This window comes from Carassius carassius, chromosome 8 (assembly GCF_963082965.1).
Source record: "Carassius carassius chromosome 8, fCarCar2.1, whole genome shotgun sequence".
NCBI lineage: Eukaryota > Metazoa > Chordata > Actinopteri > Cypriniformes > Cyprinidae > Carassius > Carassius carassius.
The window spans coordinates 22,242,209-22,270,097 of record NC_081762.1 but is presented as its reverse complement, the minus strand read 5'-3'; the positions used below and the strand labels follow the sequence as shown (position 1 = coordinate 22,270,097).

Here is a 27,889-nt window from a genome sequence, read left to right as displayed (position 1 = left end):
AAGAAGAGCACGGAGCACAATAAAAAATTTTTGGACATGTTTTTGGACAAGTATTTTGCTTGGTTACGTAAATCACAGTTTGTGCTGCACAAAACCATTCAATGATACTTAAAGGGATACTTTGTCATTTTGTCACATGTTGTTCCAAACCTGTAAAAGGCGCTTTGTTCGTCTTCAGAACACAATTTAAGATATTTCGCATGAAAACCAGGAGGCTTGTGACTGTCCCATTAACTGGCAAGTAAGTTACATTGTCAAGGTCCAGAAAAGTATGAAAGACATCGTCAGAATAGTCCATCTGCCATCAGTGGTTTAATCGTAACGTTATGAAGCAACGAAAATATTTTTTGTACGCGAAGAAAACAAATATAACGACACAGAAGAGCTTACGCAGTTTGAGTTCAACAGTGATGCGGAGAGATAGAGAGGAGATGAATTGTTGAATTAAGTCGTTATTTTTGTTTTCTACTCGTACAAAAAGCAGTTTCGTCGCTTCATAACGTTACGATTGAACCACTGATGGCAGGTGGACTGTTCTGACGATGTCTTTCATACTTTTCTGGATCTTGACAGTGTAATTTACTCTGCAGTTAATGGGACAGTCACAAGCCTCCTGGTTTTCATCCAAAACATCTTAAATTGTTTCATGACGAACAAATCATGCAATGCAAACAACATGAAAAATAAATAAATAAATCATTAAATAATCAAATAAACAAATACATTCAATAAAATTATGTATTAAATTCAACTACACGTTTTACTTTTTTTGCATACAAATGACAGTATTGTTGAAATGATTCATGAAAAGGACAAAAAATGCTGTATTATGCATGCTAGGCCAGTAGTTGGCGATGTAAAGAAACACTATGTGCCTACACACATGCATATAGAGTGAATACGTAACATGCACACACGACATCACTGTTTTCACAAATGCACATTTTTGTAGTTTAATCAGAAACAATGGTATAGTTAAAAAAAATTTGCACTTAAAAATTAGTTTCAACAGTTTCAAAACCATAAAGCATTTTCAGGCTCCCAAAACATCGGCTGTAAATGAACGACCAAAACTTTTTACGTTTAAAAAGCGTTTCTGTAAACAACCATTCAGAGACCAAACAAATCCCATCCACTTACCATTTAGTATGACATGAAATGTATTTATACTCACTAACAGTCCTCAAATATAGAGTTATGTGAATCCTTGTATACCAATCTACAGGTGCATCTCAAATTAGAATGTCGTGGAAAAGTTCATTTATTACAGTAATTCATCTCAAATTGTGAAACTCGTGTATTACATAAATTCAATGCACACAGACTGAAGTAGTTTAAGTCTTTGGTTCTTTTAATTGTTGTGATTTTGGCTCACATTTAACAAAAATCTCAACAAATAAGAATACTTCATAATACCAATTAATATGTTATTAGTGAATTGTTGGCCTTCTGGTAGGGTGACCAGATGAGACTGGTGGGTAAAGGTGATGTCTGCTGTCTTGGGTGATGGGATAGGGAGCTTATGATATTAGACTTCGTAGCCTATAATAAAAGATAATGAATTTCAAACCTTAACTAAACACTTTTTTTTTTGTACACAGTGGCTTAAAGACTATCAATCACTCTACGCGTGCATCGCTGTCCTCCTCGCAGCTGCAGCAACTTGTGCTCTCTTCATCAAGCTTTATCAATCCAGCTTTAAAACAAAAAGGGGACAAAAAGGTCATATTGTCTTTGTGCATATAGATTAATTAGATAAATTAATATCTAAATTCGTGCCTAGCCGCCTACGGTATTTTTTTAGAACTTAGAAAAAAGATTCTGCAGCCAATGAGCAGCCGGCGGGGGCTGGTTGCAGGACGACTCAACCTCCGCAGACAGTTTTTAATGTTTATTAGACAATTACTACTCAAGATTTTGCTTTAGTATAATTTTCGGGACAATTAGGGCCAGATTCGGGATTCGGGACAACAGGTTAGATTTCAGGACTGTCACAAATTTATCGGGACGTCTGGTCACCCTACCTTCTGGAAAGTATGTTCATTTACTGTACATGTACTCAGTACTTGGTAGGGGCTTCTTTAGCTTTAATTACTGCCTCAATTCAGCGTGGCATGGAGGTGATCAGTTTGTGGCACTGCTGAAATGGTATGGAAGCCAAGGTTTCTAAGACGGTGGCCTTCAGCTCAACTGCACTGTTTGGTCTCTTGTTTCTCATTTTCCTCTTGACAATAGCCCATAGATTCTCTCTGGAGTTCAGGTCTGGTGAGTTTGCTGGCCAGTCAAGCACACTAACACCATGTTCTTTTAACCAACTTTTGGTGCTTTTGGCAATGTGAGCAGGTGCCAAATCCTGCTGGAAAATGAAATCAGCATCTTCAAAAAGCTGGTCAGCAGAAGGAAGCATGAGGTGCTCCAAAATTTTCTGGTAAACGGGTGCAGTGACTTTTCAGTGGTTTTCAAAAAACACAATGGACCAACACCAGCAGATGACATTGCACCCCAAATCATCACAGACTGTGGAAACTTAACACTGGACTTTAGGGGCGCTCCGATCACGATCGGTCGATCGTTATGCGCATCTAGTCAGTAAAGCCGGTTCTCTAATCAGCGTTAAATTCCATCAGGTCCGTGATTTCACACAGAGCAGCTGTTACTACACAGAGCCATTGTTAGCACCCCTACTGGACTTCGAGCAACTTGGGTTATGAGCTTCTCCACCCTTCCTCCAGACTCTAGGACCTTGGTTTCCAAATGAAATACAAAATTTGCTCTCATCTGAAAAGAGGACTTCAGACCACTGGGCAAAAGTTCCAGTTCTTCTTATCCTTAGCCCAGGTAAGACGCCTCTGATGTTGTCTGTTGTTCAGGAGTGGCTTAACAAGAGGAAAACAACAACTGTAGCCAAATTCCTTGACACTTCTGTGTGTGGTGGCTCTTGATGACTTGACCCCAGCCTCAGTCCATTCCTTGTGAAGTTCACTCAAATTCTTAAATCGATTTTGCTTGACAATCCTCATAAGGCTGCGGTTCTCTCGGTTGGTTGTGCATCTTTTTCCTTCCACACTTTTTCCTTCCACTCAACTGTCTGTTAACATGCTTGGATACAGCACTCTGTGAACAGCCAGCTTCTTTGGCAATGAATGTTTGTGGCTTACCCTCCTTGTGAAGAGTGTCAAGGATTTTCTTCTGGACAACTGTCAGATCAACAGTCTTCCCCATGTTTGATATGATTGATGTAGCCTGGTGAACCAAACTGAGAGACCATGTTGAAGGCTCAGGAAACCTTTTCAGGTGTTTGAGTTGATTAGCTGATTGGCATGTCACCATATTCTAATTTGTTGAGATTTTGTTAAATCTGAGCCAAAATCATCACAATTAAAAGACACTTAAACTACTTGAGTCTGGGTGCAATGAATTTATTTAATACACGAGTTTCACAATTTGAGTTGAATTACTGAAATAAATGAACTTTTCCATGACATTCTAATTTATTGAGATGCACCTGTATAACTAAGATTTCCCTTATTCAGCCTGTATACAATAATCAATAGTAATGACACAGCCTGAAGCCACCTTAAGATAAAACAATTGTGAATGACAGGCAAACACGTTTTTCTATTTCGCCTCAGGTTACATACAAATAAATCACACGCACTTCAGTGTGCATTGTGTGTGTTTACATTTGTACTGAAAGAGCATAGCCAAAAGGGTTAATGGAGTGAATGACATCTGACCTCGCCGTCAACTCAGGACACAGCTCACAGCACACACAGAGCATGGGATACAGACATTCATGCATCTGGCTAAGCTATCAGTGCTCTTGTAACGTCTCTTGTCAATTTACGAGTCCTGTTTTTCGAAGTTAGTGCTCACTGTGGTGCTTTAAATGTGCAGCTGAAGAGGCCAGATCCCCATCTTTGACCTCAATATGGCCAGCGTATTCCTGCTGTTCAGCCAAACTCTTATTACAACACACATAACCGAATGAAGAAAGGAAATAGAGGGGAGAGCAAACTACTCACAATGACCACTGGGTACAGGGTTTTATGTAAACCACTTCCGCAACTTGGCAACAGTGTGCTAGGATAATTTGGACATCAAGCTGAAAACAGAGTTGAGCAACAAGGTCAGCATGACAGGTTATGTTGCCTCAGAAGTGTGGGAAAAGCATGGCACTCTGCCATCAGCCTTGATTAGTGGCTACTTCTAAAGGGAAGCCAGGTCCAGTTTCTCTACAAGCCCGGTTTAAGAGCGACCAGAGTCATCTGTCCGTCACTGCCGGTTTCCAGTCTCACAGACAGGCAAACAATGAGGAGGAAGTCATGAAATCAACCACAGCCTCTGCTTTCTGTTGTGTCTGGGAAAGGCCTCAGCTCCCACACAAGAACCTGTGGCGTGGACAATAGAGAGAAGGTCAGAGATGATTCCGGAAACAACAAGTTTCTGGCCTGCAGTGTGCGCAAAAACCCTGTCCAACTGTTATTTTAAGGAGAGTATTCCTTCCAAGCTCTGGGCTTTCAAACACTTACACAAACAGTCAAAAGGCTAGGCAGGGAGAAAGACCTGTGCATTTCTTAACAAGCTATAATTTTAGAGACTAATCTCAGGGAGTCTTGGGACTTTTCCCAAGGATTAGTTGAGCCAGAAATGAAAATTCTGCCATTTACTCACGCTCATGTCATTCCAAACAATGTTCCAGACTTCATATCTTCAACAAAACATAAATTTTGAAGAGTGTATTGGTCACTCTTTTCCATGCCCTTACAATAAATAGGCACTGTAGAATTCACATTCTAAAAGCATCATAAAAGAATCTTAAAATAAGTCTAAATGACTTTTCTAAAGCCATATGACAACTTTGTGTGGCAATATTTGTTATTTACAGATAATTTTCCCCTAGCGTGCACATCAACATTGTCAGTAAATAACTTTTTTGTTTGTTTACTTTTTTATTTGGTCGTTTTATTTTGATTAGATACTGTTTATGCTTAAATAAAGGCTAAACAAGATGTAATATATTCAGCGATTTGATTATGTGCCTTGTTTTATGGTTTGTAAGTTTCAAGTGAAATAACAACAACACCAACAATACAAAAAGATGCAAGTATTTATTGTAAATAATCTCTAGACAAATTATATTTTACAAATATCATTAATTACTACTTTACAAATATCGCTCAATTAAGAACATGAACTATGCTTGCCTTGTCATAAAAAGGTCAAATTTGATATTTTAAGAGAAAGTTCACATTAAGGTTACTGTAACTATAATTAAACTTGATGGGAAGTCCCCAGTAAGAAAGATATGTAAATGTGTGTGTATGGTTGCATGATTATGAGTGTTTTTGTGCTAAAACAGGTGAGAGGTTGCATAAACAGACTGATTTGAGTCAGACACACATTAAGGTAGACCATGCCCTTTAAAAAAAATCAAATGAAAATATCAACAGAGAACTTCTAAATGTATGTCATTCCAAGGTGTTTCATGTGGTTAGGAACTACAGGATTCATACAACATTAGCATACTTAACATTTCAGGGCCGAAACTGCAGTGCACACCCATCCACAAACTCATAAAGGACCTTCATTCAGGCCTGTGGGCTGTGGAATGTGAATGTGTCCAGGTGCAGACGGAAAAGACTCGGGACTTTCCCCCTCAGCCCATCTGATCCCTGTAGCAGAGCTCATGACTCAACACGGAGAGAGAGAGAGAGAACACTTGTCTATTGCCTGCTGATTTTTTTCCCACCTCTTCCCTATCAGCACTAGCTAAGTTTATCCACAAGTCACTGACAAGTGCACTCTGAGGACTCAATAGTAGGAAAGGAAGTGTGAAAATGCCTCTCCGGTAATTATTTTTGAATATGCCCCCACATTTATACACTTATCATCTCTCTCTGAGCTTAATAACCAAGGCTATGAGCGTTGTGCTGTATGTTGCTGCTCCATAGCATTTAGACTTACACACCTTAACAGGCCAATCTTACAGCCAAATATTTCAATCCAAACACAGACTTTGAAAAATACAAACACAATATTGGATATAAACATACACAGAGGATTCTATCTCAAGGAAGTATGTCAAATTCAACCGTTTCTAGATTGAGCACAAACTTACCACCTGCTAAATGTAGTAGTTGGTTACATGGATCCAAATCAGGATTAGGACGTTGACCAAGATTAGCAGCTGGTTGGAACAGGCTGAATTGGTAGTCCATCTTGGTCAAACTGGTTAGGCCTGGTAAACCTCTTTTCTGGTCAGACTAGAAGACCATATGGTGTATCAGCTCAACACAGCTTGCCAAGACTGGAAGACCATCTTAAATCAGCAAACACTTCTGGCTGCTTCAGTTTTTGGAGGGATTCAAAAGAAAGATGGTCTAACAATCTAGCTAGATCCCTAATTGGTGCTAGTTTAAATGGTCAACTACTTAATCCAGTAGATTAATGTAGGACCAAGAGTTACAGCAGTGTTGCATAAGCAACAACATCTTAAAAGCTAGATTTACTGGTGACAGTCCAACACACTCCCATGGGAATTTGTAACTATTTAAATTCTGGTGAATTGGTGGCAAAATTTGTACATTTATTATTTGTACATTTTCATGCAATCTATTTACACTACTTTGATGGTTAGGTTAAGGGAGACAGGGAGACTTTTACGATTACTTTTTTTCCTTAAAAAAAAAAAACTTTTTTCTTTTTTTTAATACAAAATTCATAAATTAACAGTTTGACATTGTGAAGTTGAACCAAAAGTAAGGTCACATTTATCATTACTCTGAAAAAGGAAACAGGACTGGAAGTGACCATGAACTGAATAACAATGACAACAAAACAAACATCCAAAGCTATTCTGCTGGCTAGCAAATGAACTAACCCTAAATAACTGTTTTACAAAAATTCACTTAATGCATCATTTTATAATAATGAGGTATAGATTTTTAAATAAAACTGGTTGACACACACAATTTTTCTTTGTTGACAAGTCATGAATCTTCGCCCACACAAAGTTCACTTGCTATTGGTTGGTGCAGTGAATTTGCATGTCAAATTGGACCAGGTGAAATTAGTATTGAAATGACTGGATTTTGCACATAATATTTAGACTACAAGAAACATTTACTTCTAAAGAGCTGCATGATGTAGGCAGGGATAAGACACACACACACACACACACACAAAAAACCTGTGACCAGCTTGACCAGCTTTAGAAGTTATGACCTTGATTTTCCAGCAGGGAAGTCCAAGATAAAAACCATCAGAGACTGGCAGTATCTCCAGCCCACATATGCTGAAGTTGAACACACTATGGCAGTTCTCTGAGTTCACAGCTGTGCTGCTCGTCTGAGCTGGGCCAAGCTGGCAGCGGTCAACAGCTGAGGCAGAGCAGGGCACCAAAGCAGTTCTGTGACAGCCCACATTCCCTCAGCACAACAGCCAAACACTTCTTAAAAGTGGCCGATGATGCATTCCCAGCCCTTAGCAGTAAAGCGGCTCTTTACAGTGACTGATGCTGGATTCTCAGCACTCAACACTGAGGTTGTGCCGCCACACAGTCGGAGAAGCACATTCTCAAAGTTCCTTCACACGGCCTGTGAGTGCATAAAAAGACCACTTGACCTCATTATCGAGCTAATTAATTAGCCATCTTTAACTACAAAAAGCACATTATGATTACAAACAAAGCAACATATAATTCAGTTTCATAAAGTGTAACTGCAAACGCTAAGAGACACAATTTACGTAGGAATAAGCATATGGATGCCAAGCTATTTTAACAAAAGTATTGTCTGCAGTCTGTGTGCCAACAATATTTTTCTAACGTTCTTTCCATCTAAACAATCTGTCCATCACTGCTAACCCTCACAACTGTTGTGTATCCATTGCTTTTTAGTTGCTGTAATCCTGCAAGCAGCTGCAAAGGGCTAAAAAAGCCACATGATTTGAAGCTCTTGCCAGCTGCCTGCCATCTTTGAGTTAAACACACATCAAAAGTTCTTCATTTAACACCCTAGAGGGGGAGAGAGAGAGAGAGAGAGAGAGATAGAGATGGTGGGAGAAAAAGAAAAAAGAAACAGAGAAGGCAAGAAAATGAAGATAATAAATGAAAGCATGTGTGGGGACAGTCGAAGGTCTGTTTTACAGCACATGCACAAGCAATAAGTAAAGCAGCAGCATGACTGCAGTGCTTTCACACTGGCACGGTTTCAGCTAGTAGCTTTTCGTTTGTGAACAAATCATTCTCATCCACTAGACTTTTCCCACTGAAGCCTCAGCCATGTTGACACTGGTTTTGGTAACGGCACTGTAGTGTCTTATTATTTTAATTTAATAAAAAAATTTAAGATTTGATATAAAAGATCACAAGTACATTTTAACAAGATTAGGTCAATTTGAGACTCACACTGATCATCCAGAAATCAAATATACAAAAAAAATTTGAAAGTTTTATACTATACTGAATTGAAACTTGAATCAAATGACGACCTCAAGAATAGATTATTTTGATAGTCGATAAGTCTAGCGATTATTACAACAATTAATCGACTAATCATTGATTATTTTGCTAAATAATCAGTAAGCTGATTGATTGATTATTCTGCTTTTGCAATTCATTAAAATGCAGTAATACATATTCTATACAAATTAATTTACATGCAGAGTTGCTTTAGCAGAAAATTAAGTTGTAAATTAACTGAATTCGACACTTTTTTTCCCCCATGTTTAATACTGTAAAACTGTTTGCTTTAAAGCAGTTTACTGCATAAAGAGTAATACAAATAAAGGTGATGTGACTTTAACTGAGTGCCGATCCACATCATTATGAACAGATGCTTCCTTAACTGCTGTTTTCTCACCATGTCATGTTTGTTGTGTGTTTATTCTGTCATTGAGAAGAATCTAAATCTACTCTAAACGCTGCTCTCGGCAGTGTTGGGATGTACACAAACTGTAAAACACTGCTCTTGTATATCAAACTCCTTTTTACCCTAAACCAAAAAAACTAAAAAGCACTTTGTCATGATTATATTGGGGCCTTAAATAAAATGAAAGATATATATATATTTGTAGTTTTGTATAAAAAGTAAAAAAAAAACACTTCAAACTGCATTACTGCAGGCTCTTACATTAGGTCATATGAGATCAGACAAATAATCAACAATACAATTTATCATCAATTAAACGTAGTCGATAATGTCGACTAACAGTTTCAGCCTGACTCCAGAATAAAACATAATCAGATTACAAATGTGTCCCACCATTAATACAAATACGCTTTTGACTGTGTTTTGTGTAAAAATGAGACTTGGACTGGTATTAAATTAGGCATTTTGCTTGTGAATGAACTAAACAAAACAGGATCTGGTGATTGACTGAATGAAGAGACAGCATAGTATTTGCCCCAGTTCAGAAAATTGGATAATTATTTTTTTTTTTTAAAGACTAATTTGTTGTCATTTGTGGTAAGATGCTAATGATGCTTAAAGGAGCTGTATTTAGGATTGACACTAGGGCTGCTCCAATCACGATCGGCCGATCGTTAATGCGCATCTCATCAGTTAGGCCGGTTCTCTAATCAGCGGTAAATTCCATCAGGTGCGTGATTTCACATAGAGCAGCTGTTACTACACAGAGCCGTTGTTAACTGAGAAGATGCACAAATAAATGCTGAAAATGAAGTGGATTTGCGCATCTTCTCAGTTAACAATGGCTCCGTGTAGTAACAGCTGCTCTATGTGAAATCACGCACCTGAGGGAATTTACCGCTGATTAGAGAACCGGCTTTACTGACGAGATGCGGATAACGATCAGCGGATCGTGATCGGAGCAGCCCTAATTGACACCGAATGGTTGAACTATGTATTGCAGCCCAAATACAAAATATTGGAGAGGTTATTTTTTATTTTTTTAATCTGGTTCCTCCTCCTCCTCAGACCTGACGCTCACGCAGCCAGATTGACGACACCAACACTTTCATTTGCCAGCTTCCATGACTGAAATGAAATACGCTGTGTTTTCCACCAACTGGCAAGCCGGGGTGCTGAAATACAATTAGTTAAACTGGCAGTGGGCGGGTTACACAAACCAAAACAGAGACAGACGTTCCGGCCCGGAATGCAAATTTTCAAAGGAGAATAACTGACAGTAGCATTGTTTTTCAGATAAACAAATATGTTAACTTAGCATCTTTCTTAAATATCTGCAAAAATTATGGTATTTTTATGCTTTAGTAGAGTCAGAAACTTATATACAGCACCTTTAAAAACACCTTCTGAGGTCTCATAGACAATTTGAAAACACAAATTTTAGAATAACCAACATTTCAAATAACTTACGCTGAGTGAATAATTTAATGACTCACTTTTCATAGCAGATAACCTGTTGTGGTGTTCATTTATTTCTTACTAAGTTACTGAATTAATCAGTCAAGCATATGAGTACACTGTTTTGTCTTTTAAAACAGTTACACACTGTAAAAACAATTAACACTATGCATTTTTCTTATTCGTTAATTTAGTGCGTTACTTGCCATTCCTTTGTAATTGAAATTTACTAGCAATTTCGGAGTTGAAATTGTTTCAACATATTCAAATGATTCAAAATCCCTACAACTTGTCTGCTGACAAACAGAACTGCTTCTCTATAAAAAAAAAAAGTGGGGGAAAGGGATTTCTGGTAATATGGATTTCAGCCATAAATTATTAAAGGATAATCAGGAGTTAATTACTGCTTGAACTTGACTTGATTGCCATTAAAAATTGAATTTATCTGAAGTAGACCACTTTCAGACACAGTTGGCTAGCAATCGCATCTGCAGTTGCGTCACTGTGTTAAATATGTTTCTGACCTAAGTGTCTGAGTGAGACAGGAAGTTAGAGGCCACTTCAGATCCTGAGAGTCTTCTTTAAAAAGCACTGGCACAAAATCAATGCCAAGAACAGGAAGTCAGGTTATACAGTGAAAGACTCAGACAAGCATATGTGAACAGAGAGGGGAAAAAAGAAGTACAGAACGCTTAGTCATAGCGAAATAGATAATAGAAATAGATTTGGTTGTGGTTCCTGGCACAATGAGGTCTTTCACATGCTGCCCTGAGGGTGGTCCACTTTGGCCGATCCTATCAGGCGGCCCTCCACTGCGAGATAGCTCACTAGTCACCATGACAACAAGCTACCAAACATAGTGTGCTCACACAGGTGCGTCAAACCATGCAGGTGCTCTCAGGGGAAGAATAGAGAGGGGTCATGGGAAAGGATGGAGAAAGTGTGTCTAAAGAGAGATGTATAGACTGAAAGGCTGGTAAGGAAGCACAGAACAAGGAATACTGTGCTAGTTTTCATTAATCTACCCACTGCCTTTTGATATGTGTGGCCTCGCAGGGGAGCCAATGACTTAACATTTATGTAAAGGTCAAATCTATATGTGAAATACTCACATATACAGGGACATGCACACACACACACATTGACAAACAGGAAGTGTGATTTATCTATGCGCAACAACAAAAGCATGTGATTTAAAAAAAATAATCCTCCCATATTAAACATCAGTTTAAAAGTTCAACATTCTTTTAGCACAATCCCCAAATTTGGTACCATTGTTTCATTTTTCTTTTTTAGTCAGAAATAAGGTGAAATTTTATTTTATTTATTTATTTTACTGTATTGAGAGCATTAGATTTCAAATACCCAAAAAACAATTATCAATTTATGTGTTAATGTTTTGATATCTTATTTCACTTTAACAGTGGGTGAAAAAAGATACACTATTCACATACAAAGTAAACATTCTCCAGATATATATATATATATATATATATATATATATATTATTTGTATTGGCTTCAGAACAGTAACAATATAAATGTCACACTATATTGTATAAATATCATTAAAATATCACTTAAATATTTTCACAAACTGGATAAATAAGCTTATATAAAAATAGACTGTATATTTTAGAAATCATTTGCAAGAACAACAACATTTCTGGAGGTTCTGGCCAGACAGAAATTTCATTAAATGGAGAAGAAATGCTTCCAATTCTTCACTATTTTATTTATTTCTCGAAAAGCTATAACCAAGCTCAGATTTGCCCACAAATATACGTCATCTGAAATCAAGAGGTTCAATACGAAATTGAACACTTCTCAAACTTTTAATAGCAAATGATCGAAGTTACCTTTTCACATTTTTTTTAGCTCTACACAGTATATTATTTGCATCCATTTTATTCCTCCTAAGGAATTTTAGAAGAAACATCTGAGAAAAGGTCAAAACTTAACCGAGTAATCCATTAAGTCTCTTAAGCTACGAAAGCACAACATCTGAGGAATAAAAATTTCTCCTGGGCTCAGCTGCTGCCATGTTTGTTGATGTCTCCTTTTACCACCAAGTCATCTTATGAAACAAGGCCTTTTTGAGAGGCTGAAATGAAGAAAGCGGAGTGCTTTTAAGTCACAGATTATTTTACGACCTGTCACAGGAAAAGAACCAGATAGAAACGTAAGCCTCGTTTAGCATCAAACCCATGAGCGTGGGGTAGATGAAACCAGCAGCATGCTGAGAAGTGTGCATGTGCTAAAGTGAGAGGAGGTGGGTGTGCTCTTTTCCTTGCATGTGTGAGGTGAGCAGAAGGTTGTGTATTTTTGTTTAAAGTCGGTGCCCAAGAAAAACATCAAGGCATCATTACTCGTGCGGACGCTTGCTGAATGAGCAACCTCCCCGCTTGAGCACTGCCTTATGGATAACATACGTCTGAGGGAATAAGGGAGGTATAGAGTGCGACGGAATGAAAATAAAAGCTGCATATCAATAATCATGTTTGACAACGGGCAACTGACTGGAACCAAAATATTTTAGAAAGGAATGCAACTGTGCGAGATGCAGGGTGTGTTTCGTCAAAGGCTGCCACTGTTACTGCTGCCAAAAGTTGCATTCCACCCCCAGACTGGACGGCTTTAGGATCTGCACGCAGACAGGAAAAGGCCACGGTGACTTTCATCATACTTCACTAACGGCCTGTGTTTTAATACCTTCAGAATTAATGAGGAACATGTCCACCTAGCACATACATCAAACATCTAGTCCATATATCAAACCACTAGGAAAATAAATGCTGACTTATCATCATACAACGGCTACGGTTCTTTCTTGTTTCTGCTGCACCATAATGGGGTCATTCTCAACATTAATATAAAAGTATTAAACAACTACATCATGCCCGAAATGTTGAATGACTGAAAGCTGAAAGTCTTTAGGCCAGAACAGCGTTTTTTTTATATGCTGTGCCTCCAAATGACACTTCATTTGCTAAATTACAAAGCTGCAAGTGTGGAAGTGTGTCTGTGTGTTTAAGCCCGATGGTAGATTATGATGTGTGTAGGAATCAGCCTGAGAATTAGACCACACTTTAAACTACGCTGGCCTCTTTTTCCAGTATTAGGCCTATGTGGCATATGATTAAGAAGAGATAACTAAGCAATCAGCTATGACTGCACTTACTTCAAAGCACATGGGCTGTTGTTAGTTGGCCATTACACACCTTGCTAAAGCCAACCGTGATGCATTAGTTGCTAATAATAAAAGAAGCACCACCCTAACACCCTTGATTGGTACCTTTTGTAAAAGCACAAGTCTGCAACATGAATTTAGACACTTAATGAGACAGGATTCTTTTTGGCCCACCACGGCTAGAAAGGGATTAATTAAAAAAGACAAGTGAAAAGGGTAAATGGCACCAACACTCTTCAGATCCTAAGAGAAGTCGTTAAAACTGCAGCATTAGGAATACAAATGTTAAAGCCGACTGAAGAACAGCTCCATCCAATACTGCCAGCTCAGACTCCATGAGAAGTTTTAAAACCAATTAGTGAATATTGATGAAGCAACTGAAGGTATTAGGTGCCACTAATGAATTAGAGGCTAAGAGCTTAAGACCATTATTTCCAAAGTAAAAGGCTCCGCTGACAGTCCACTACAAGCGCTGGAAGTGACAGCTTTAGCACATACTTTTACACATACAAATTCTTAATTATATGAGTAGAGAGCAGCTAAGGCAACATTCACACTGCAATTGAATGTGGCCCATAATTTTTCCATCCACCATATGAGAAACAGGGCATTTAAAAAAAAAAAAAAGATTATGACACTTCACACTGAAAGTCCTATTTAAGTATATTATGGGATCTGTTGATTATGTTGGTTTCATAAGGTTTTGAATATCTTTTATACTATTTATATATATATATATATATATATATATATATATATATACACACACATGTATATATATATATATATACACACTTACTGACAAAAAATGTAGTTTAACCAAGTAAACATATTTGCCTTATACATTATACACATTTGAGTGTATACATATGTATTATTTAAGTAGCTGTTATTTAAACATTACATAAAAAAAATGAAAACAAAATTTACAAACAAAATACATTCTGAATTCAGATTTTTCTTTAATATTTTTCTCACATTATATTTTTCAGGGGTTGCATCACATGACTTAACTTGATTTAACTTGAACTAGCCTCGGCACATTCAATAACAGAAACATATCAGGTTTCATTAAAAATATATCAGCTTTGGTTTCAAAGAATAAACAGCCCCTATTATGAGGAATAAAATGTTCATATTTTGGTTTTGGGAGTCCCCAACAACCTTAAGATGCCTGCATGGCAAAAAACACTCTCATTAGCTGGGTTTCTATTCGAAGTTGTGAATTTAACTCATGCGCAATTGGAATATCTCACAAAACATTTGCAAACAAGCACCGTTTTCATCCAACGAGTCAAAGAGAACAAAATCGTCACTTCCTGATAAACTGGCACTATACATCACTAAGAAAAGTAGGAGAAGCTACTGAATATAATAATTGTCATATATATATATATATATATATATATATATATATATATATATATATAAAATTACTTGCACCTCAGAATGAGAAGAAGAAACAAAATGCGGTTATCGCTTTCGGAGGTGGATGCTGCTGGAATGCAGTCATTTAACAGCTCTGTGAGGCAATTATACAGAAATGCTTTAATGAAAGAATTTGCTCAGGCATTTCCGAATGAGCATAACAACATTTCAGATGCTGTGGAACAAGATTGCTCCACTGGTTAGTCAGGATTTTCCATCCCATATCACAAAGTCACATGACTTTTTTAATGCGCTTGGCGGAATTAAAAAATGCAAAATTTGCAAAATGCATTTCCATCTCCCACTATTCCCATCTCGTCAGAAAAGGCGGTACTCTAAACAGCAGTAAATTCCATCAGGTGCATGATTTCCCATAGAGCAGCTGTTACTACACAGAGCCATTGTTAACTGACAAGCTGCGCAAATCAGTGGTGATAATGAACGTGAATTTGCATGGCTTGGCAGTTTTTCAGTTCTTCTTTACTGACGAGATGCGCATTAATTATCGGCCGATATTTATCGTGCACCCCTGCACATATTCATTTCATCATACCAGCAATGCCTGATAAAGCAGCATTTGTGAGCGCAGTGGTGCTTTGTGTACAGCATTACTGGGGAAACATATTTTTACCACTCAAAAAGTGGCACCTAGTGGCAAAGAATGAATTTGCATTTTCATTCAGACAAAAAGAAAAGACCAACAAGTGGGCGGGCAATATACTAATATTTCATGTTGACTTCGGATTTGGGATTCGTTTTAAAAATGACTCGTTTCAGTGATTCAGAATCAACTCTTTCTTCTGAAAGACAGTAACTACCTGTATATACACAGTGCACTTTAAGATTTAAAACTTTGCAGGATGTTTTCATTCACTTAGAGCTGTGTTACACAGTGCATGAAAGGTCATTTTAAAAAATCCAAAATGGGACACTTTAACCAAAGTCTTATGGGTCTGGACCAACATGAGGGTGAGTAAAATATGTAAATTTAGATTTTTTTTTGAGTGAACCATCCCATTAAGGCATTTTTTCTTCTTTCTTTTCTTTTCTTTATCATTGGGGATGCTGTTCAGATATTAAAAACACACTCATCAGAGAATATGTGCATTCAAGTTGTTGTATGCCATGTACTGCACACATGGGGTATTTGGTGCATGAGCATTTATGGGCTGCACCACTGTCTTTATGAAATAAATAAGTCCTAAGACAAGGATTTTCCACTGACCCCAACTGAAAGAGTAATAAGAGTAATCTCTGATATGTGATTCTTAATGGCCAGAGAGTCTCAGAGACTTTGCGTGTCACGACCGGGACACTTCCAACAAACCAGGTAATGGCTATAACTCATACTAATGCTATGACCCCATTTAACCTTCTTTAGTGTAAAGAAATAATGCACATTTGGTTTTAAGCTGCCTAGCACACTAGTCAACTGGATGAGGTCAGGAAAGAGTGTTGAACAATCCACACCCTCACTAGTGGCGCGACCTCCTGCGGATTGTGAACTGTCAGTACTCAGAAACACCCTCCGCCTACTTGCTCTAATGAATCTGCTATAATTCACAGGCACATTGGCAGATGTTCCCAAGGTCTGCCACTCTCTCATTTGTGTCGCCCACCTCAAAGCTCTCGTTTCAGATCTTACTCTCACAATCATCCTCAGAGTGCTGAGTCTTCTCATCTTTTCCAAACCACTGCTCATTAACTAAAATCTTCTCATGGGAAAATGTCTCTCACCTTCCAGTTTAGGCGGCCCAGTTCCTTGTCAATACTGTACTCAGCGATGATTACTGTAAACTGTGAGTTTAGATTGCAGTAAAGAATTTTAGTCTCTCTCCACCCTGTGAAAGGCTCTCTGTGCCTGGGTCTCCTTAGTGCATTATTCAATCTTCCCTGAACCATGTGGAACTGCTTAAACACACACACAGTGAGTGAAGCCAATCTCCAACTGTCACAGGACATTGACCTTCATCCTCAAGTGCAATATACAGTGATTGCTTTCACAGATGTGCTTGGTACTCACAGAACCTAAAGAAAGTTTCAGCAAGCCTTTTCCTTTCTGTTTATCTGTAAATCACACCTTCTAACATCTCATATTTTAGATTCAATCATCTATATAGTCCTGCAAAGCATGCATTTTGCAAAGTTTGTATAGACATTAAATACAGCAGTTCAAGCTGAATTGATTGCTGGAAACTGTAAAGGAGAAGAAAAGTATGAAGTCTCGCAAGCCTGCAAGCTACAAAACGGCCAAAGTGCCAAACCATAGAAATTTATCTCATTCAGCTCAAATTACATTTTCCACAGGAGTCGACTAATAAGGAAAATGGAATAGCAAAGGAACACATTCAAGAAAACAGAAGTAATGTGTAGGTGTCTGGGTGTCAATGAGGAGCAGCAATGGAAAACAGGCAAGAAAAGGCTGTGCGTATCGTGTGCCAATCTGAACCATAAAGGGATATTCTGATGAGAAAGCATGAGATAGGATGGGAAGAGAGAGGAAAGAAGACTTCACAGTACAGTAGAGAAACATCTGTGTTGTATTTGCATTCAGCTGTGACTAGAGCACCAGGTTCACGTGCAATTCAAGTCACTGCTTCCTTTCTTTTTCACCCTAATTAGGTCCTGCACGATAAACATATACATTAAATAGACCAACACACTCACAAAACCCTGTCAGCTCCGTTGAAAAACCCTATGGAGACCCAGATGGGCCCTCGAAATGCACAAAAGTGTGAGAAACACAGGGCAGCCCTACTTCAAAACAACACTTAATTTATGACAAACTCTCGCAGAACAAAGCATCAATGCGCACATCGTGACACAAAGCTACCCTTCGGTGTATGTACGCATTCAAACCGCACATAAACATGACACAAACATATTCCAGTTGCTTCCAGTCACAAACCGACAGCTTGTCACATGAGAGCGCAGGAGAACTTCAGAAGTGGTGCGGCTGGGCAGAGCCTGTGGAGCCCAGCCTGCACATCCCTACGGTTTAGCACCGTCAGCAAATTCGCACTCAGTTTCGGGACAGTAAAACATCAGGCTTTCTTGGCCACGTGGAGAGAGATAGACGGGGAGAAAGTAAATCAAAGCATACGCTGACAGAAACTCAGTCTAATTTCAAAGGCCTCCACCAAGATCTTGACAAGGCCCTATGATACCAAACTATTAAAAACATACGGGTGTGCCAAAACAACTGCTGCGATGCTGGGAAGAAAATTAATGCTGCGGATGATGCCTGATGTCACGGCGCAGCCGGAGCGCTTTTACTCCAGAAAACCTCTGAAATCTGAAATTAATTTCTGAAATAAAGACCCTTGTGCTGAACAGATGCACTGGGAACCGTTGGGGGGGGGGGGGGGGTGAAGCGTTTTCGGTTCATCTGCCTCTTCATAAAGTACGTCTGCGAGCAAGGTGTCTATTTACCTTTCCACTAAGGAGACAGAAGTGGGCTCATGAGTTCAAGACAATAGAGCTGCCAACAGCAGCATTCGCTTCTTTACCACTACCTCTCACACACTATGATTTATGGGTAGTAATTACTTCACTGCCGGTGACATCATCTCACCACGCTTCCCGCACAAAAGTGACTAATTAGCTGTGCTGTCTTCTGATGCCTGCAATGTCTTTTTTCTATTTTCTTTTTTATGGAAGACAAGGCATGTCAAAACAAGACATTTCAACATCCCAATGCAACGCAGCTATCTCTGTAGCAACCTTTCTAAGCAGGCATACATTAATACAGCATGTCTGTTGCACTCTCTCTCTCTCACACACACAGCACTAAACCCCGGCAGACGGCTTCTAAACAGTTTGCTAAGAGAACAAATGCAGTGCATGATGGGGAAAAAAGTATTTGGACACTTTGGTTGCATCTGAAATCGCATACACTCTGAGTAGGTTAACTTCTGAATTAGTAATTACTGTTAAATCAGACCTATATGAATGTGTGTAGTCCGATTTTAATCCAGAAGTACTACATCACTCGCATTGTCATTGTCATGTGACATACCAGTTGTGCTGCTTCACTGCCATACACAAACCCGCTCCCGTGGCCTTACATTCTCAGAAAAACAAAAAAGGTACACTGAAAAATATGACTGTGATTTTTAACGGTAAAAAAAAAACTGTGAAAATGCTACAGTACAAACCTGTTAAATGGTTAATGCTAATTTCCTGTAAAATTTACCAGTTAACTTTAATTTAACATTCCCAGAATTCTCTGTGTTGCATTTCAAATTTTGTTTGAATTTGATGTTTTTTCTTTGAAATAACTGTTTCTTCTTGTGTTGAGCTGTAATATTTATTAGGGTTGTATGTTAAATATAATGTTGTTAAATTAATGTTTATTGCATATTTCAGTTTAATGAGTCTCACCATGATGGTGTTTAATGCTTGTGTGAATGACACTGTGCAGCTTCTATGCATCTTATTATTTAAAAGCTGCTTGTGATGGGCTTTGTTTCATCGTGTGACTTTCTCATCACCACCTGCATGTGGTTACCAGTGTATTACAAAGGTACAAAACAGATTTCAGTACTTCAATAAGTTAAATCAGTTAAATTACAGTATTAAACTGTAAATTTAAGGTAAAACTGTTAAACCTAAAACGGTTTTACCGTATTTTTTACGGTATAGTTCTTGCAACCACAGCTGCCGTTTTTTTACTGTATATTTTACAGATTATTTTGTACAGTCTACAAAAGCTGTCAGTGGAGCAGCACCATCAAAAGGTACATTTTATTAACCAAAGTGTACATATTAGCACATAAATTGTACATATTAGTACTTTTTTTAAAGATACCACCCCAGTGACAGGTTTTGTACCCTTTGTACCACAGTGTTTAAAGAATGAACACTTAAGAATTTCATCAATAGTAGGACAATAACATACTTTTTGCTTGTTGTTTTATTAACACTGGAAATTCAGACATACTATTCTTCCCACATATTGTTTTTATTTTATTTCTTATTTTACCTACTATACAGTATGGAAGTAGCTATGCATATTTAAATTTGTGGTTGTCAAATATTAATGGAACATTATAAACTATACCTGTGGTGAGGACACTTTTGACCCTTGCTTTTATTTCTCTTTTCTTTCTCTCAGGGTTATCTGGCTACTGCAGCTCTCTTTGTATTGCACATTACTCTTTTCTTATTAAACAAGACAACCTGTTTTCATTGTGACACTTCCATAGGCCCCAGTGCCATCAATATTAAAAAAGCTATCTATTGTATATTGTGACCTATGGTTTTTATGACTTTAGAAAGTACCAAGAACACACATTTATCATATACTGTACTGTACAAACAGTGACCTCTATGTGATTTTTAAATGATCCTGATGTTTATAAATACATTGCAGAATAAAAAAAAAAACTCTTAAGGTTCAATATTTTATTAAGCAATATGAGATTTGCTCTGCAATTAAACTTGAATTTGCACCTTCTGATTATCTAACTCACTTTGTGATCATTTATATTTCAAACTACCCATTTCCCCCTTTCTCTGATTTTTTTCCTGATTACAATTGCAATACATGTTAAAATAATAACCTTTATTATTAAGTATTTCAATTATAACAAATAAATCGAAAAATATATAGCCTTGTTATTTTAATTATTGAGACAAGTTAAAATGGATGAATCATTCCAGATATCAAAGTACAATCATGAAAAGAAATACATCGCAGATTGTCTAAAAAAAATCAGAACTGCTACTCAAATTTACTAAAAAACTACCTGTTGCTAACCTAATTCTCATCTAAACCTATATTGATAACATGATTTCTAATTATTAAAACCCCGAATTAATATGATTATACGGTTTAAGACAGATATGACTAAAATGTAGGCTGCGTGAGTTCATTTGTTGATTACTCCTCGCGTTAATTGTGAGTAAATAAAATTCCAAATCAGGCCAGGTTTATGAAAAGTCATCCAGTAAGTTAATGATATTCCATTCTGTTATTATGTTCTCATCCCATTGTTGCGTGGCCAAGTTAAGTTCATAACATGGTGAACAAAGGAATACTCCACTCCCCCTTTGTGCTCAACTTTGAGAGCAGACGTAGCAAAACTCCCGCTAAAATAATCCAAAATCGTTTACCTATGTCAGGAAGTTATCCTCGAAGAGTTTTATCTAAAACACGTGAAAGTCCATTGAGGCTTGATCCCGTTTAGTCGTCATAATCCAAAAGCGCAAAACTTTCAAGCGTTCGGATGTTTGGTTTGTATTGATGATAGTGCATTGTCTGCACGTGCTAGACAGCTCGCTTGACCACGCCCCTTTCACCCATGACCCCACCCCTTGTCCAATACCATACACTTAACGGAATTACACCTACAGACGTTTGTGAAATTTGTCTGCTTTTTAAATTAATTTATTAATAATAATAATAATAATAATAAAAATAATAATAATAATATTATTATTATTATTATTATTGTTGTTGTTATTGATGATACATTTGATAGCAGAGCACTCTTATCTTTTCTTAACAGTATATTTAGAGATGTGATGTGATGATGATTCACCTTCTGCCTACATCAATGAATATACTTGAGGTCACTGAGTCCATTGAGGGCTTTGTTTTTGAGCAAACTGCCTTAGGGTGAATATATAGATGAATATACATTTATGACAACTTATTGGACTGTAGTGCCAACCATAGTATATGGATAAGTGTAAATATTACTAATTTAGCTAAGTGCACCAATTTGAACCATCTGTGCTGCCTTCTGTTAATGTTATAAAGTTATATATAGTGTGTGTGTGTGTGTGTGTGTGTGTGTGTGAGTGTGTGTGTGTGTATCTTTTTAATTAATTTTATTTAACACATAAATAGGTTTATGGATTATATATATATGCAATCACACACACACACACACACACACACACACACACACACTGTGTACATTCACCTTGCAAAATGGTAAAAAAAAAAAAAACAATTCCAATAAAGATTTTGTATTGCCCTGAATAGACTAATTTACACATTTCACAAGACAAAATAATATATAAAAAAAGAGTAAAAAAAAGACCCCCTTCAAAAGACTTCATGCTCTTATTTTTTATAAGGAGGTTAATATTAACCTAGTAATTTATTACTCTACTTGAAAAGCTACAGAAGATATTTGCATGTTTCTCAGAAGGCAAAATAAGAACAACACTGATCATATTGAAAAAAAAGTTTTGTGTTATGTAGAATAGTTTTTCAGGGCATTACTAAAAGTAATAATAAGAAAAAAATAATAACAATGTGCAATATTTATTATCCCTTTTATTTAAAGTAATTATGATAGATTTGTGTATGTGTGTGTATGTATATATATATATATATATATATATATATACACACACACACACACACACACACACACACACAGACACACACACACACACGCACAGCTTCAAACTTTGCCTGTGTCACTGACTCCAGACAACAAGTCAGTACATTGCAAGAAACATGGATACATGAGCTTGCAACCGGCACACCAACACACTCCATCATCCAAGCCTGCTTGACAGACTGATACATTCATATCTTAACTTTGCACAACTGTGGTATTCAAACGGCTTCCTGTCTCTTTTCTCATTTGGGGGATGTAAACAGATTAACACAAAATCTTTCGAGAGCCCCCTCCCCATTCCCGACACAAACCAGTGCACCCAGAAGGAATTAATTGGTTTCAGCAGTCATCCCTGCTGAACAATCAATCCACTTGAGCGCCCCCAATGTAGCCTCCCGGCAGAGACATCTCATCTGTCTCACACTCCTCCCCCACAGAGCCCATGTCTAGACCCTCTTGCTGCAGTGTGCATCCATGCTCACACTCGACTAGGGCATTAGGTTCACACCCTGCGCTATCAGTTGGGATGATGCTAAAAAATGACACGGACAAACCATCTGATCTCTTTTTTCCCCCCTCATGTAAACATGGCATATTGCAGGCGTGTAATGTGATTATTGCATGTTTGTAATGTCTGGATCGTCTCTGATAGCTGTATTCACACATGTCTGTGTCTTATTGTGAAAAAGGAATAAGACCAAAGGAATGAACCAAAGGAATGAAACAGTGTCTTAATATTATTATGTGATAGTTTCTTGTGACTCCAGGTTGTGGTAGGCCTGACTATCAATCTTTTGGCCATGCATCGCTTCATATGTCTCACATATAGTAATAAATAATATTAATCAACAGCTATTTTAGGGTAAAATATCTTTAAAGCATCAAAATCCTGATACACAAATTACTTTGTTGAGTACTCATACACTCTCTGAAAAAAAGCAGCACTGGGTTTGTATGCTTTCAAAAGGTATTAATATGAACATTTTAATTACTAATATACACATTTAAAATATTAATATGTACCATTTGGGGGTAAATAAGGTACTAATATTGACCTCTTAGCCTTTTCTTTATTACTCTGCTGTGCAAAGGTAAAACAAAAAACTCTATTCTAAAATAAAGGATCCAAAGTGATTTTTAGCAGTGATGCCAAAGAAGAACCATTAAGGGAAAAAACAAATTTAAGAACAATTTTTTTATTAGTGTGAAGAATTGGTTCATTATAGTGGGAAATGGTTATATATATATATATATATATATATATATATATATATATATATATATATATATATATATATATATATATATATATATATATATATATATAATTAAGTAGACTACCTTTTTCCACTATAATTAACCTTTTGTGGAATGGAAAGTTTCTGTGGAGAACCTTTAATGCCAGTAAATAACTTTTATTGTTAAGAGTGGTCCTGTGGCTACTTTGTGGTGAATCAGAGTGTGATACTGAATCAGTCAGAAAATTGTGAAGCCATTTTCTGTTTTACTGTTGTCGTAGTTGCTGTGTTTTACCTTTGTGGGGCAGTACTGCTCTCAAATATCCTTTACCTTTGTGTAGTATACAATTGTATTAAAATAAATAAATATGAAGAGAAAGAGTCGTACAACTGACGTTCAGTTCCAGCTGATTTTATTTCCTTCTTGGAAAAAGACAAAGTTCTGTACAGAGGTCTGACAGGCAGTGACTTGACACAATTGGCTGGCTTTTGAGTTCACTACTCAAATGTTGAGATATGGTATGGCAAGACAAAACAATATTGTACACAGCATATTGCACAAAATGAAACAATAAAACATATCTATATATTCTAAAAATCATGAACAACACTCTTAAACATAGGGATGTATAAAGATATATGTTCTTGTTCCTGTCATGATATATCATCGTCAGACATAGACACGCAATCATTTACTTATTTTACACTTAATGTACATAGAAATCTTCATGTTGATCCTCTGCCTTAAACACAACTGCTCTACATAAACCTGAATTCAGAAATACAAAATGCTATTCGCCATGCCATATTATACTAAAACAATTAGCTACATTTAGCCAACAAGTAGAAAAGATTAAATATCCTTGTACAATTATGGAGTGAAGACGTACTTCATTGTTCATGAATTATAGGCATTTCGACCGTATCTGTAATTCCATCCAGTGGTTCAAACCGAAACGTGTCACTATAAAAGCACAAAGAAATTGGTATTCAAAAAGTACAGTATCCCCAATAAGGACGCGATAAATCGCAGCTGTGGCTGCTGCAGCTACACACAACCTCAGTCAGCGCGCGCATCGTAGGCTAATAACGATTGGTCGTTGAAATGCAGATACTGTCTCTTTAAGAAGCCTCTGGATTGACACTGTAAACATGTTTAGGGGGCAGATTTTGGAGACAACCCAACCCCCTGGCTTAAAAAATCGGAAATCCAAACAGCGATATTCACCGATTGACACCCCCTCGATATATTTTGTACAAAAATACACTCAGAAAATAATGAAACATTTAATCTCCGTTCCATGTGAGAGGTCATCAATTAAATAATACGAAACAAGTCTAGCCCTTCCGCGAGACAGACGGACATGTGCATGTGTAGCCTATACACACAACAGACTGACTAGCACACAAGTGACGGAGGGGAGGAAAGGAGCAATCGTTGGCCATTATAAATACATCGATACAAAAATGCCAGCGCTGAAAAGTTACAAGGATGAAAAAGTAAAAGGCAGAGAGAGAAGGAGAGAGAGACAAAACGCTCCTCGGATGAAGTTTGGTCCTGATTTGTAGTGTAAAGAGTCGAATCATCTGAGTTGCGTCTGAATCCTGATGTCATGACGACAGGAAAGCTGGTGATTGTGTGTGTGTTTTTTTTTTGCGTCTCATATGGCGCTGCCATTTAGTTTCAATGAATCAACACCAGTTACGCTTCTCAGCCTTAAATCGTAATGAAAGCATGCGATGCTGGTCTAACACACGATTCTGGTAAACAACCTCAAGCGCGAGCAAACGAATCATCGCTCGCGTGCTCTCCATTCAGTACCTCCATCGAAACAAGCATATGACCAGACTTGTCTTCTGTTTAAAAACGTCCCTTTTTAAAGTCGAGGAGGGCGCACAGCGTGAACTCGCCACCGCGCAATGCTTCGTCTGCGTCCAAAGCGCGCCTCCTTCCAGCACCAAACGAGCAAGCTAAGCACTTTCATCTGCACTCTTGTCAGTGGATAATGAGAACCCACAGTATCTGATGCATGATAAACACGAGGAATCATGTCGTTGACTTGTTGTCTGACTCGTCTCGGAGGATTCTGCAGCCCCCCAGTCATTCTTCAATCTGCTCAATAAGTGAACACCAAGTTTGATATTGTCGATTCGAGCCAGTCCCCTAATATCAACTCGCTCACCTCTGGGGTGCAGTAGTCGGGGAACTCAAAGTGCGAGCCGGAGCCTGACTCAAAGTTGAACTCCAAATCTCTGTCCAGAGGCGCGGTGCCAAAGGTGCTGAAGCTGTCAAAGCCGGGACTCGGGTCCGCCAGCTCGTCCTCGAACTCCTCATCCGATGAGGACGACTGCGAGGAGGACGAGTGCGAAGCGGAGGGCGTCGGAGACGGCGCGCGGGTGTACTTGAAGTCTTCCTTTCCGCTCGCGTGCCCGTCGTCGTAGAGGCTCGGCGACTCAATGGAGTCCGCCGAGCTGCTCAGAGTGGGGCTGGCCGGCACGGCGACAGAGGGCGGGCTGCTATCGGAGCTGCATCCCCCGAACGCATGCCCGCGCTTTGCTGGTTTCTCGGGGATCTGTTTGGCGGCGGATCTGGACTTGTAAAGAGTGTGGTGGTCTGCCGGGACGGAGTGGGAGGTCAGCTCCAGCGCCGTGGACTTTCTGTGCGTCCTGCTGAGAGTTTTCGAGCTCTTTCTGGATGCAGATTTCGCGCCGGGGCTGCCGCTCACGCGCTCCGTCTTCTCCCCAGTCTTGCCGCTGGATGACTTCACCTTCTTCCGAGGTCGATATTTGTAGTCTGGATAGTCTGCCATGTGCTTGAGCCGCAGACGCTCGGCCTCGCGGATGAAGGGGATCTTGTCGCTGTCTTTCAAAAGTTTCCAGCGCTTGCCGAGTCTCTTGGAGATCTCCGCGTTGTGCATGTCCGGCGACTGTTCCATAATCTTGCGCCTCTCTATCTGCGACCAAACCATGAAGGCGTTCATTGGCCTCTTGATGTGTCCCGATGGGGTTTTGCACCAGGCGATGTCCATTTTATCCCCAGCCGAGTTTGGAGAGCCGGGAGTCGGGGAGGCGTCCATGTCTAGGTCCATCTCCCCAGAATCAGTGGACTCGCCGGGGAGAACGTCGCTGTTGTTGCTGATGTGTGTCTGCTCCACCATAGTCAGGTCTGTGCCCATGCACACTCACTACAACAGTCTCAACTTTTAATTGCGCACGAAAATCCTACACGTGCTGCAGTTTGAAACGCTTGGAGAGCGCTAAGAGTTTCTTCTTCACAATATGATTTAGTCAGTGTGGAAACAAAGTTGCTGCTGCCGACAGTCTCTTGGTTCCACAAAGGCGCATATCCCCGTCAGGAGCTCTGTCAAGTCCCGGCAATGTCGTCAAAATCAACAGTCTGCCGTTCAGCTGCCGGTTCGACTGAAAACGAACCCAGAGTGCGCTCTGGACGCGAAGTATCTGAAGCCGTTCAGTGGAAACGGACAAGTGTCTTCAGCATAGTTTGTCGTGCGACCATGCGGTAGGTTTAGGCGACTGCACTTTTTCATGCTCTGAGCTTCCTATCACCCTACACAACTTTCAATACTTCTGCTAAACCGCCTCACAAGGATTTATCCTTTTCCGAAGGTATAAAGAAAGAGAATCCAGCCAATCAACTGCTGTCACTAGCCTATCCTCAGCCAAAGCCACGCCCCGTCGCCGTTCATTGGCTGAATATAGTATCTAATAATAATCGGCGCGTGCAATGAGAAGCTTTCTGTCTGACCTCATTCCATCTACACTGCAAACTTAGTTTTAAAGGCGCATTATGTACTCCCCCTTTCCTAGATCGCAAGCAGAATTTGGCAGGGGTGCCTAAGTTAGGATAAGCAATTCTAATGTTCGATTATGAGCGATAACTCGGATTAAATCCAAGGATTGTTAAATCTCAATCAAGCATTTGCTTTGACTTGCAGAAACCATATGTAAAATTATTATTTACAACATTTAATTGCGATATGAATGTAAATTCGCTAAAACAAAATCATAATCGCTCATTCATTAATATTAGACATACGCAGAGCCGTGCGCGATTTACACAAAGACAGACAGTGCGCGCCCACAAGCCACGCGCTTCTCCATTCAAAGGCAGCATGTTCTTGTTTGTGTTGGTAGCCTGCGCTCTGGTTGACGGATTTCAAAGTATGTATGTATATATATATATATATATATATATATATATATATATATATATATATATATATATATATATATATATAATGGATAGCCTATTTTTCAGCGATGGTTTCTTAAACAGTCCATTCTTCCAAATTGTGTATTTCTAGCTACTAAAATGAGGGTG

At 38.5% G+C, this 27,889-nt stretch overlaps 1 protein-coding gene and 1 long non-coding RNA gene across 5 annotated transcripts in view; both read right to left on the bottom strand.

Moving 5' to 3' along the window:
* Positions 1-21,235, bottom strand: part of LOC132145548 (uncharacterized) — a 125,405-nt gene extending 104,170 nt beyond the window's left edge. For all 4 annotated transcript variants that reach the window (XR_009434479.1, XR_009434478.1, XR_009434480.1 and 1 more), the window contains exon 1: positions 21,066-21,235. This is a non-coding gene — a long non-coding RNA (uncharacterized LOC132145548). The remainder of the gene's footprint in view (positions 1-21,065) is intronic.
* Positions 21,236-25,182: 3,947 nt separating this feature from the next.
* Positions 25,183-27,136, bottom strand: LOC132145545 (transcription factor SOX-4-like). Its single transcript, XM_059556654.1, has one exon. It carries the CDS (start codon positions 26,721-26,723, stop codon positions 25,665-25,667), a length of 1,059 nt encoding a protein of 352 aa, XP_059412637.1. The 5' UTR covers positions 26,724-27,136; the 3' UTR covers positions 25,183-25,664.
* Between the last annotated feature and the right edge of the window lie 753 nt (positions 27,137-27,889).